The 12,930-nt window shown below is 41.3% G+C and overlaps 2 protein-coding genes across 2 annotated transcripts; both read right to left on the reverse strand.

The window, feature by feature from the left end:
* Nucleotides 1–1,626: 1,626 nt before the first annotated feature.
* LOC137973767 (uncharacterized) lies at nucleotides 1,627–6,614 on the reverse strand. Its single transcript, XM_068820649.1, has 2 exons — nucleotides 5,491–6,614; nucleotides 1,627–2,532 (listed from the first exon to the last, which is right to left on the reverse strand). Exons 1-2 carry the CDS (start codon nucleotides 6,536–6,538, stop codon nucleotides 2,483–2,485), a joined length of 1,098 nt encoding a protein of 365 aa, XP_068676750.1. The 5' UTR covers nucleotides 6,539–6,614; the 3' UTR covers nucleotides 1,627–2,482.
* A 1,501-nt stretch (nucleotides 6,615–8,115) lies between these two features.
* Nucleotides 8,116–12,851, reverse strand: LOC137973680 (uncharacterized). The gene is made up of 2 exons (XM_068820554.1): nucleotides 12,619–12,851; nucleotides 8,116–10,403 (listed from the first exon to the last, which is right to left on the reverse strand). The coding sequence occupies exon 2, from the start codon at nucleotides 10,312–10,314 to the stop codon at nucleotides 8,971–8,973; it is 1,344 nt and encodes a 447-aa protein (XP_068676655.1). The 5' UTR covers nucleotides 10,315–10,403; nucleotides 12,619–12,851; the 3' UTR covers nucleotides 8,116–8,970.
* Nucleotides 12,852–12,930: the final 79 nt, after the last annotated feature.

The raw sequence follows: 12,930 nt of genomic DNA on the forward strand, positions 1-12,930 counted from the left end.
CATAACTTGGGAAAGTTTTCCAGCCTTTTCAAAACGCGTAACAGAAACAATATTGAGTATGGATAAGGCTGTAATTGATAAAATTATCGAAAGTATGAACAAAAGAATGGATTTAATCATAAGCAAGAAAGGTGGGAAAACTAAATATTGAGTATTTTATTTCAAGTTATTACAACTGCTTTTGTTTGATACTTAGCATACTCTTTGTAATATTTGTTACACTCGAAATTATTGGCACTTGTTTCGTGACACTACGGTATAGCGTTGGAAACGTGCGTGACATTTTAGTTAGTCAACTAATTGTAAAACAAGTTTTCATCTTATGCAACAGAATGGATTAAAATTGGTAATGAACCAACCAAAAATGCGTGACATATTTTGGAAAAGTACGTTCCTCGAAAAAGCGGGTTCACTAAATCGAATCATATATACGTGGAGTACAATGAGTTTTTCGTACTCGTTCGATTAAAAATATAACATAAACAGCGGTGATAAACATTTTAAAAACATGCAGTTTATGAACTTGACGTTTCATATGCTACTTTCGCACTGGTTTCCAGAAAAAAAGAAAGCAAAGAGAGACAATGAAAAACAAACAAACAAACGACCCAAAAAATCATGCCAAACCAAAACAAAGAATAACAGCGAAAGCACAAGACCTTTTAGATTTGCGAGAGAGCGTGCGTGGTGGTGGACGAAATTGTAGCGCTTTGCTTGACCATTCAAATGTATTACATTTGGAAACTTCGTTTTAAACGGTTTACATTATTTTTCAGTGACGCTAGACGGTTCACATGATGAAATGTTTGAATTTTCAACGGTTCACAACGGTTCACGACGGTTCACAACGGTTCACATGCCCGATAAAAGAAAGGGGAACGATATCTTTTATCCACGTTCTGTGAACCGTTGTGAACCGATGTGAACCGATGTGAACCATTGCAAAGTTGCTTAATGTGTAGTGCCTTAACAAAACGTTTCCAATGATAACAATTGACGGCCAAATTCAGTCTTTGTGCGTCCACGGTTTCTAAGGGCGACCCACAACGAGTTTAGAAAAGCACTTTCGGCAGGGCGATATTTCCCGCTGCGCCTCGCGTGGAACTTGATAATGCAGCTTCAAATTTCTCCACCTTGAGCACATCATTTCCGTTTCTTGTTGGTCAATTACTCCATTCTTGACATAGATTAGGGGACCTTTTCCTGTGGCAAAGATCGGAGTGTCTCTTTGCAAACAGATGTCGGTAGAATAATGGGTCTTTGGCGCGGGCAAATGGACTGCATCACTTTCTAACATCAACAATAGATCGTGCCACGGAATAATTTGCGCTGGCCACCTAAAGTCATTTAGGGGGATGCATTCCGCATTTTCAACGCCTACCCAAGCAAACGTACCTGTTGCCGGATTGCAGAAAGTGCGATAGATGACTTTCAGTGGATTTAGTAGAAATGATTTCCCGCAGTTTGTGGGTCCGGTCAGTAGCAGGTTTCGGTTTTTGCCTCGGCCACGCAATAATAACTCGTTCACAGCAGTGCGAAAAAGCTCAACATCAATCCCATTGTTTTCCAAGATCTCCTCGGCACAAAGTCGCCACTGGACATTGCATCCGTCTACACAATCGCCTTCTCCTGCCTCTTCTAGCAGCAGCATTCTGCTCTTTCGCGAACGTTGTAGTATCGCGTCCGCGTTCTCCATGTCCCACGCAGTCTTTACGATATCAGAGACCACACGTGGCGCTCTATTCACAATAAATTCAGCCAAGTCAGTTTTTCCTTCACTTTTTTGTTTACTTGCTAAGGCCTGAAGTTCCGTAACAGTTGTAATCCCCTTTTCTACGACAATTTCAGACAGTTCAAAGGCAGACAGACGCTTTTTTCTTGGGTTGTTTGATTCATTTCGATCGCGCTCACTATCGTCACTGTTTGGAGTGTCGTCTCCATCCCCGCCTTGCTCTGTGTCATCTTGTCTCCTAGCACTTTGTCTTCGGCCTCTACTGGCTACATCAGTTCGAGGTTCACCTCGGTTACGTATATCTGGGTGCCCATCGCTCTCCTTGAATTCTCTATCAGACTTAGTGACATACAGCCAAGCACTATAGTAATTGTGGTGACGATTCGAGTAGTGCACGGTAATGCCACACGTGCGCTGCAAATAGCGTTTCGACATCATCCACCGCTGATTTCTGTCCAGTTTGATGGCCAAATGATAATGGTCTCCGCCTTTTCTATGCTTTTCCCGACAGCACACCCACTGAACAACTTTTGCCGTGCCAGTCGAAAAGGACTCTACGATAGCACGCGCGAAGACTTCGCGAGTTGGAAATTTCGCCATATCTGCCTGACTATAGGTAACCAAGTACACACTTCGAGATTGTCTTTCGGTTAAGCACTCTTCTTCGGAAGAACTGGTGTTATTACTTTCGTAACACTGTAGCAAGTCCATGGCAGTGATTTTGAGCCCTCCTGATAAGAGGACTAAATACTAACCAAATTTCTTTCCCACGCACACGCCATTTCCATAATATGAAATGCCTAACAAGAACAATTTCACCCAATTGTTATTCTCCTCGCTGTAAATAACATGAAAATGGCGAAAATAGCACTTTGTTTCCCCTTGTTTTGTCAAGATAAAATAATGTTTATGCAAACGTCAATAGCTTGCCGAGAAAACACCTTGAAGACAATGTATGCTAATTGCTTCTCGCTCGGACAATGCAGGTCAAAAGTGTTGGGACACTTAGCGAGATACTACTGAAATAATCTCCCCCCACCCCCTCCCCCCCAAGCAATGTTGAGATTTGACACTACAACACAGATTTCAACAAAAATACTGTTTATCTGCATCTTCCAACATTGTTTGGGGGGGAGGGGGGTGGTACGCTCCAATTGTGACCCCAAAAAGCCAACTTTACTTGGAATACATGATTATTGGACAGGTGTCCCAACTACTTTTGACCTGCATTGTCTGAATTTGATGCTTTTAAGAAAGATATGAATTTTAGGCAAAGTGAATTCATCTACAAAATGTGCTGTGTACCCAGCATACTTAGCGACAAGACTTTTCTACGAAAAGACCCGTCACGCGCATAAGGCAGCAATTATTACGTCATAAAGGACTCAATATTGCCAAAAAGTTTTCAACGAAATGGTTTTTCACGGCGTTATTCGTGCGGAAATACGCGCATATTTACGCTTTATTATGGAAAACAATGGCGCCAAAAAAAAAGACATAGCGAGGAAATACAATATTTCTCGTGCATCGCTTTACCGAATTCTAAAGGACGAAAATATGGGTTTAAAAGGAAATGTGCGTGAAGAAGATATTCAGCGCAGGGGACGTCCTCGAAAACTTAGTGAACGCGACGAGCGGTTGCTATTGCGACAGATCGATGTCCTTAGAAGACAAGAGGGTTCCTTTTCTGTCAAGAGGCTGATGGTGGAAGCGGGAATAGATGCAAGAACTGTCTCCAGTAAAACCGTGAGGCGTCTGCTACACAGACATGGCTGCAAGTACATACAAGCTCGTCGAAAAGGAATCTTAACAGAAGCAGATCACGAAAGGAGGCTGAAATTTGCACGTAGCATAAAGCGTGACTATACCAGCGCTTTGTGGACTGAACAAGTCGCTTTCTATCTAGACGGGGTTAGTTTCGTACACAAATATAATCCAGCTGATCAGGCTCGATCAACGCAGGCTCGCATTTGGCGAAAACCTGAAGAGGGCCTAAGTAGTGGATGCACAGCGAAAGGGTCTCATTGTGGTTCTGACGGGCGGATGGCCAAGTTCATGGTAGCGATCAGTTATCGAGAAGGTGTAGTCCTTTGCGAACAATACGACAAGTTGGACGGGCAGTACTTTAAAGATCTTATCGAAAGAGAATTTGGCAACATGTTTGAAAAAGCAAACAAAGGGGACTCCAAGCTTTGGATCCAAGACGGGGATCCGAGCCAAAACAGCGCTTTGGCACGTTGCTCCTGGCTAGTATTGGGAGCCGAACTACTTTCTATCCCTCCAAGGAGTCCAGATATAAATCCCATCGAGAACTTTTTTAAACTCGTAAAAGACTGCTTAAGAAAGGACGCCATCACGAACAACATAACTTGGGAAAGTTTTCCAGCCTTTTCAAAACGCGTAACAGAAACAATATTGAGTATGGATAAGGCTGTAATTGATAAAATTATCGAAAGTATGAACAAAAGAATGGATTTAATCATAAGCAAGAAAGGTGGGAAAACTAAATATTGAGTATTTTATTTCAAGTTATTACAACTGCTTTTGTTTGATACTTAGCATACTCTTTGTAATATTTGTTACACTCGAAATTATTGGCACTTGTTTCGTGACACTACGGTATAGCGTTGGAAACGTGCGTGACATTTTAGTTAGTCAACTAATTGTAAAACAAGTTTTCATCTTATGCAACAGAATGGATTAAAATTGGTAATGAACCAACCAAAAATGCGTGACATATTTTGGAAAAGTACGTTCCTCGAAAAAGCGGGTTCACTAAATCGAATCATATATACGTGGAGTACAATGAGTTTTTCGTACTTGTTCGATTAAAAATATAACATAAACAGCGGTGATAAACATTTTAAAAACATGCAGTTTATGAACTTGACGTTTCATATGCTACTTTCGCACTGGTTTCCAGAAAAAAAGAAAGCAAAGAGAGACAATGAAAAACAAACAAACAAACGACCCAAAAAATCATGCCAAACCAAAACAAAGAATAACAGCGAAAGCACAAGACCTTTTAGATTTGCGAGAGAGCGTGCGTGGTGGTGGACGAAATTGTAGCGCTTTGCTTGACCATTCAAATGTATTACATTTGGAAACTTCGTTTTAAACGGTTTACATTATTTTTCAGTGACGCTAGACGGTTCACATGATGAAATGTTTGAATTTTCAACGGTTCACAACGGTTCACGACGGTTCACAACGGTTCACATGCCCGATAAAAGAAAGCGGAACGATATCTTTTATCCACGTTGTGTGAACCGTTGTGAACCGATGTGAACCGATGTGAACCATTGCAAAGTTGCTTAATGTGTAGTGCCTTAACAAAACGTTTCCAATGATAACAATTGACGGCCAAATTCAGTCTTTGTGCGTCCACGGTTTCTAAGGGCGACCCACAACGAGTTTAGAAAAGCACTTTCGGCAGGGCGATATTTCCCGCTGCGCCTCGCGTGGAACTTGATAATGCAGCTTCAAATTTCTCCACCTTGAGCACATCATTTCCGTTTCTTGTTGGTCAATTACTCCATTCTTGACATAGATTAGGGGACCTTTTCCTGTGGCAAAGATCGGAGTGTCTCTTTGCAAACAGATGTCGGTAGAATAATGGGTCTTTGGCGCGGGCAAATGGACTGCATCACTTTCTAACATCAACAATAGATCGTGCCACGGAATAATTTGCGCTGACCACCTAAAGTCATTTAGGGGGATGCATTCCGCATTTTCAACGCCTACCCAAGCAAACGTACCTGTTGCCGGATTGCAGAAAGTGCGATAGATGACTTTCAGTGGATTTAGTAGAAATGATTTCCCGCAGTTTGTGGGTCCGGTCAGTAGCAGGTTTCGGTTTTTGCCTCGGCCACGCAATAATAACTCGTTCACAGCAGTGCGAAAAAGCTCAACATCAATCCCATTGTTTTCCAAGATCTCCTCGGCACAAAGTCGCCACTGGACATCGCATCCGTCTACACAATCGCCTTCTCCTGCCTCTTCTAGCAGCAGCATTCTGCTCTTTCGCGAACGTTGTAGTATCGCGTCCGCGTTCTCCATGTCCCACGCAGTCTTCACGATATCAGAGACCACACGTGGCGCTCTATTCACAATAAATTCAGCCAAGTCAGTTTTTCCTTCACTTTTTTGTTTACTTGCTAAGGCCTGAAGTTCCGTAACAGTTGTAATCCCCTTTTCTACGACAATTTCAGACAGTTCAAAGGCAGACCGACGCTTTTTTCTTGGGTTGTTTGATTCATTTCGATCGCGCTCACTATCGTCACTGTTTGGAGTGTCGTCTCCATCCCCGCCTTGCTCTGTGTCATCTTGTCTCCTAGCACTTTGTCTTCGGCCTCTACTGGCTACATCAGTTCGAGGTTCACCTCGGTTACGTATATCTGGGTGCCCATCGCTCTCCTTGAATTCTCTATCAGACTTAGTGACATACAGCCAAGCACTATAGTAATTGTGGTGACGATTCGAGTAGTGCACGGTGATGCCACACGTGCGCTGCAAATAGCGTTTCGACATCATCCACCGCTGGTTTCTGTCCAGTTTGATGGCCAAATGATAATGGTCTCCGCCTTTTCTATGCTTTTCCCGACAGCACACCCACTGAACAACTTTTGCCGTGCCAGTCGAAAAGGACTCTACGATAGCACGCGCGAAGACTTCGCAAGTTGGAAATTTCGCCATATCTGCCTGACTATAGGTAACCAAGTACACACTTCGAGATTGTCTTTCGGTTAAGCACTCTTCTTCGGAAGAACTGGTGTTATTACTTTCGTAACACTGTAGCAAGTCCATGGCAGTGATTTTGAGCCCTCCTGATAAGAGGACTAAATACTAACCAAATTTCTTTCCCACGCACACGCCATTTCCATAATATGAAATGCCTAACAAGAACAATTTCACCCAATTGTTATTCTCCTCGCTGTAAATAACATGAAAATGGCGAAAATAGCACTTTGTTTCCCCCTTGTTTTGTCAAGATAAAATAATGTTTATGCAAACGTCAATAGCTTGCCGAGAAAACACCTTGAAGACAATGTATGCTAATTGCTTCTCGCTCGGACAGTCTGAATTTGATGCTTTTAAGAAAGATATGAATTTTAGGCAAAGTGAATTCATCTACAAAATGTGCTGTGTACCCAGCATACTTAGCGACAAGACTTTTCTACGAAAAGACCCGTCACGCGCATAAGGCAGCAATTATTACGTCATAAAGGACTCAATATTGCCAAAAAGTTTTCAACGAAATGGTTTTTCACGGCGTTATTCGTGCGGAAATACGCGCATATTTACGCTTTATTATGGAAAACAATGGCGCCAAAAAAAAAGACATAGCGAGGAAATACAATATTTCTCGTGCATCGCTTTACCGAATTCTAAAGGACGAAAATATGGGTTTAAAAGGAAATGTGCGTGAAGAAGATATTCAGCGCAGGGGACGTCCTCGAAAACTTAGTGAACGCGACGAGCGGTTGCTATTGCGACAGATCGATGTCCTTAGAAGACAAGAGGGTTCCTTTTCTGTCAAGAGGCTGATGGTGGAAGCGGGAATAGATGCAAGAACTGTCTCCAGTAAAACCGTGAGGCGTCTGCTACACAGACATGGCTGCAAGTACATACAAGCTCGTCGAAAAGGAATCTTAACAGAAGCAGATCACGAAAGGAGGCTGAAATTTGCACGTAGCATAAAGCGTGACTATACCAGCGCTTTGTGGACTGAACAAGTCGCTTTCTATCTAGACGGGGTTAGTTTCGTACACAAATATAATCCAGCTGATCAGGCTCGATCAACGCAGGCTCGCATTTGGCGAAAACCTGAAGAGGGCCTAAGTATTGGATGCACAGCGAAAGGGTCTCATTGTGGTTCTGACGGGCGGATGGCCAAGTTCATGGTAGCGATCAGTTATCGAGAAGGTGTAGTCCTTTGCGAACAATACGACAAGTTGGACGGGCAGTACTTTAAAGATCTTATCGAAAGAGAATTTGGCAACATGTTTGAAAAAGCAAACAAAGGGGACTCCAAGCTTTGGATCCAAGACGGGGATCCGAGCCAAAACAGCGCTTTGGCACGTTGCTCCTGGCTAGTATTGGGAGCCGAACTACTTTCTATCCCTCCAAGGAGTCCAGATATAAATCCCATCGAGAACTTTTTTAAACTCGTAAAAGACTGCTTAAGAAAGGACGCCATCACGAATAACATAACTTGGGAAAGTTTTCCAGCCTTTTCAAAACGCGTAACAGAAACAATATTGAGTATGGATAAGGCTGTAATTGATAAAATTATCGAAAGTATGAACAAAAGAATGGATTTAATCATAAGCAAGAAAGGTGGGAAAACTAAATATTGAGTATTTTATTTCAAGTTATTACAACTGCTTTTGTTTGATACTTAGCATACTCTTTGTAATATTTGTTACACTCGAAATTATTGGCACTTGTTTCGTGACACTACGGTATAGCGTTGGAAACGTGCGTGACATTTTAGTTAGTCAACTAATTGTAAAACAAGTTTTCATCTTATGCAACAGAATGGATTAAAATTGGTAATGAACCAACCAAAAATGCGTGACATATTTTGGAAAAGTACGTTCCTCGAAAAAGCGGGTTCACTAAATCGAATCATATATACGTGGAGTACAATGAGTTTTTCGTACTCGTTCGATTAAAAATATAACATAAACAGCGGTGATAAACATTTTAAAAACATGCAGTTTATGAACTTGACGTTTCATATGCTACTTTCGCACTGGTTTCCAGAAAAAAAGAAAGCAAAGAGAGACAATGAAAAACAAACAAACAAACGACCCAAAAAATCATGCCAAACCAAAACAAAGAATAACAGCGAAAGCACAAGACCTTTTAGATTTGCGAGAGAGCGTGCGTGGTGGTGGACGAAATTGTAGCGCTTTGCTTGACCATTCAAATGTATTACATTTGGAAACTTCGTTTTAAACGGTTTACATTATTTTTCAGTGACGCTAGACGGTTCACATGATGAAATGTTTGAATTTTCAACGGTTCACAACGGTTCACGACGGTTCACAACGGTTCACATGCCCGATAAAAGAAAGGGGAACGATATCTTTTATCCACGTTCTGTGAACCGTTGTGAACCGATGTGAACCGATGTGAACCATTGCAAAGTTGCTTAATGTGTAGTGCCTTAACAAAACGTTTCCAATGATAACAATTGACGGCCAAATTCAGTCTTTGTGCGTCCACGGTTTCTAAGGGCGACCCACAACGAGTTTAGAAAAGCACTTTCGGCAGGGCGATATTTCCCGTAATTGGTCAATTACTCCATTCTTGACATAGATTAGGGGACCTTTTCCTGTGGCAAAGATCGGAGTGTCTCTTTGCAAACAGATGTCGGTAGAATAATGGGTCTTTGGCGCGGGCAAATGGACTGCATCACTTTCTAACATCAACAATAGATCGTGCCACGGAATAATTTGCGCTGGCCACCTAAAGTCATTTAGGGGGATGCATTCCGCATTTTCAACGCCTACCCAAGCAAACGTACCTGTTGCCGGATTGCAGAAAGTGCGATAGATGACTTTCAGTGGATTTAGTAGAAATGATTTCCCGCAGTTTGTGGGTCCGGTCAGTAGCAGGTTTCGGTTTTTGCCTCGGCCACGCAATAATAACTCGTTCACAGCAGTGCGAAAAAGCTCAACATCAATCCCATTGTTTTCCAAGATCTCCTCGGCACAAAGTCGCCACTGGACATCGCATCCGTCTACACAATCGCCTTCTCCTGCCTCTTCTAGCAGCAGCATTCTGCTCTTTCGCGAACGTTGTAGTATCGCGTCCGCGTTCTCCATGTCCCACGCAGTCTTCACGATATCAGAGACCACACGTGGCGCTCTATTCACAATAAATTCAGCCAAGTCAGTTTTTCCTTCACTTTTTTGTTTACTTGCTAAGGCCTGAAGTTCCGTAACAGTTGTAATCCCCTTTTCTACGACAATTTCAGACAGTTCAAAGGCAGACCGACGCTTTTTTCTTGGGTTGTTTGATTCATTTCGATCGCGCTCACTATCGTCACTGTTTGGAGTGTCGTCTCCATCCCCGCCTTGCTCTGTGTCATCTTGTCTCCTAGCACTTTGTCTTCGGCCTCTACTGGCTACATCAGTTCGAGGTTCACCTCGGTTACGTATATCTGTGTGCCCATCGCTCTCCTTGAATTCTCTATCAGACTTAGTGACATACAGCCAAGCACTATAGTAATTGTGGTGACGATTCGAGTAGTGCACGGTGATGCCACACGTGCGCTGCAAATAGCGTTTCGACATCATCCACCGCTGGTTTCTGTCCAGTTTGATGGCCAAATGATAATGGTCTCCGCCTTTTCTATGCTTTTCCCGACAGCACACCCACTGAACAACTTTTGCCGTGCCAGTCGAAAAGGACTCTACGATAGCACGCGCGAAGACTTCGCAAGTTGGAAATTTCGCCATATCTGCCTGACTATAGGTAACCAAGTACACACTTCGAGATTGTCTTTCGGTTAAGCACTCTTCTTCGGAAGAACTGGTGTTATTACTTTCGTAACACTGTAGCAAGTCCATGGCAGTGATTTTGAGCCCTCCTGATAAGAGGACTAAATACTAACCAAATTTCTTTCCCACGCACACGCCATTTCCATAATATGAAATGCCTAACAAGAACAATTTCACCCAATTGTTATTCTCCTCGCTGTAAATAACATGAAAATGGCGAAAATAGCACTTTGTTTCCCCCTTGTTTTGTCAAGATAAAATAATGTTTATGCAAACGTCAATAGCTTGCCGAGAAAACACCTTGAAGACAATGTATGCTAATTGCTTCTCGCTCGGACAATGCAGGTCAAAAGTGTTGGGACACTTAGCGAGATACTACTGAAATAATCTCCCCCCACCCCCTCCCCCCCAAGCAATGTTGAGATTTGACACTACAACACAGATTTCAACAAAAATACTGTTTATCTGCATCTTCCAACATTGTTTGGGGGGGAGGGGGGTGGTACGCTCCAATTGTGACCCCAAAAAGCCAACTTTACTTGGAATACATGATTATTGGACAGGTGTCCCAACTACTTTTGACCTGCATTGTAGGGCCGGATTTTGTACAACGGCTTTTCGTTTTGATTAATATATCTTTAAATATTATTTAATATTTAGTTATGTATCTGTATATATTATGTATGTTAGCTGTAATGTCTCGAAGATATTTTTCTGAAATTCGAGATGAAATAAAGTTTTATGCATGCATGTATGTAACCTTCGCCAGGGCGCATGCATGCACTTTGTAATCTGCGACTCCAGTGCTTACCATATGACAGATAAAATGACTTTTCTTTTGAATATATAAGCCATCGAAATCTTACGTTAAATTGTAATGACAAGGGAAGTTTGGAGCTGTGAGTAGGCGTGGGATTTGTCTCATATGGTTTAGGGGCCGACATATCCCCCCCTCAATGCCGTACCGGGAGGCGAGGTCGGTAGCAGAAAGCAGCGAAGGGCCAACTGCGTCCAAAAGCGATCGCACGGGCCGAAATCCCGGAATGACTCGTTTGGTACGACGCTCCAGCGCCACGTCTGGAGGTACTGCATATTTTTCTCGTCTAGTCTTCAAACATTTCGTCAGCGCATGGGTGCGTAAGTGTTCAGCCTCTCCGATTCTTACAATACTAGACATATTTAGTTGGAACACTTAGCGAATGGTCACAATCATCGTGTTACAAGATCGTAGCATATAACACATCCCCCTTCCCCGAATTCAATGTTGTGTGAGAATTTTTCGGGCGACTACTAGTGGTTGTAGAAATCAACATTGAAGGAAGGAGGAAACGGGGATGGGTGTTCCAACAAATGTGACGAGTATTGTAGTCGATATGGAAGAGCGAATAACAAATACATGAAAAAATATGATGAAAAGGCACCTTCAAAGTATATAATATATCTTGACGCTAATAGTTTATATGGTTGGGCAATGTCTCAATATTTACCAACAGGTGGATTTAAATGGTTAAATGAAAAACAAATTGATAAAATTGACCTTGATAAATATAATGAAAATAGCAAAAAAAGATTTAAATTAGAAGTTGACCCTGGAGTATCCAAAAGAATTAAATAATTTGCATGATTATCCACTTGGACCAGAAAAAAAATTAAAGTTAACAAAGATATGTTACCTCTATATTGCCAAAAAATAGCTGATAAATTCGAAGTATCAACAGGTCTAGTTCATAAACTAATTCCAACCTTAGAAAACACAGAGAAATATGTTTTTCATTATAGAAACCTTCAATTATGTACTGATCTTGGTTTGAAAATAACTAAAGTTCATAGAGTACGAGAGTTTGATCAATCTCCATGGTTAAAACAGTATATCGATTTTAATTTTCAGAAAAGAACTAATGCAAAAAATGCTTTTGAAAAAGACTTTTTTAAAGTAATGAACAATTCTGTATTTGGTAAAACGATGGAAATTTTACGAAAAAGAGTCGATGTTAGACTCGTTACGGATGAGAAAAAACTGTTGAAATTATTATTCACAGACACAGACTTATGAAAACTTATGAAATTGAAACCGATAATGTGTATAAAGACCTTTGGAATGATAAAAATAAATTTGACAACAGTGATTATCCAGAAAATAGTCCATATTTTAACAAAGCAAACAAAATTTTTTTTAGGTAAATTCAAAGATGAAGCTTCTGGCATTCCCATCATAGAATTTATAGGACTCAGATCGAAAATGTATTCATATATCAAAAACACTAACAAAGGCAGGAAAAAAGCTAAGGGAATCAAGAAGAATATTATCAAGAAAAAAATCGAGCATGAAGACTACAAGCAAACACTATTAGACAAAAGACAAATGCGTCATACCATGAAAACGATCAGAAGCAAAAGTCATCAACTTGGAAGCTATGAGTTGAATAAAGTGTCATTGTCATGGTTCGATGACAAGCGCTGTATCCACGAAAATGGTATCACAAGTCATGCTTACGGTCACTTCAAAATAGAAAGAGTTAACAAAACAATTCCGCTAGACAACAAAGTTCTGTGAATGTTATTGTATGGTGATTCTTTCATGTTTCATTTGCTTCATGCATCACCAATCTTTGCTTGACGATCATCAGAAAATGTATAAGAAAATTTATCAAATCTGTGTTTTTATCAGATAAAATATCAGAAAAT

The sequence above is a fragment of the Montipora foliosa genome, chromosome 10 (assembly GCF_036669935.1).
Source record: "Montipora foliosa isolate CH-2021 chromosome 10, ASM3666993v2, whole genome shotgun sequence".
NCBI classification, from domain to species: domain Eukaryota; kingdom Metazoa; phylum Cnidaria; class Anthozoa; order Scleractinia; family Acroporidae; genus Montipora; species Montipora foliosa.

Bases quoted from the DNA above. Each gene is read 5' to 3' on its own strand.
- LOC137973767 (XM_068820649.1), bottom strand. From the start codon at position 6,538: ATGGACTTGCTACAGTGTTACGAAAGTAATAACACCAGTTCTTCCGAA. The intron at 2,533-5,490 runs GTACGTTTGCTT...TGTTCTTGTTAG, and splicing joins TTTCTGCAATCCGGCAACAG to GCATTTCATATTATGGAAAT.
- LOC137973680 (XM_068820554.1), bottom strand. From the start codon at position 10,314: ATGGACTTGCTACAGTGTTACGAAAGTAATAACACCAGTTCTTCCGAA.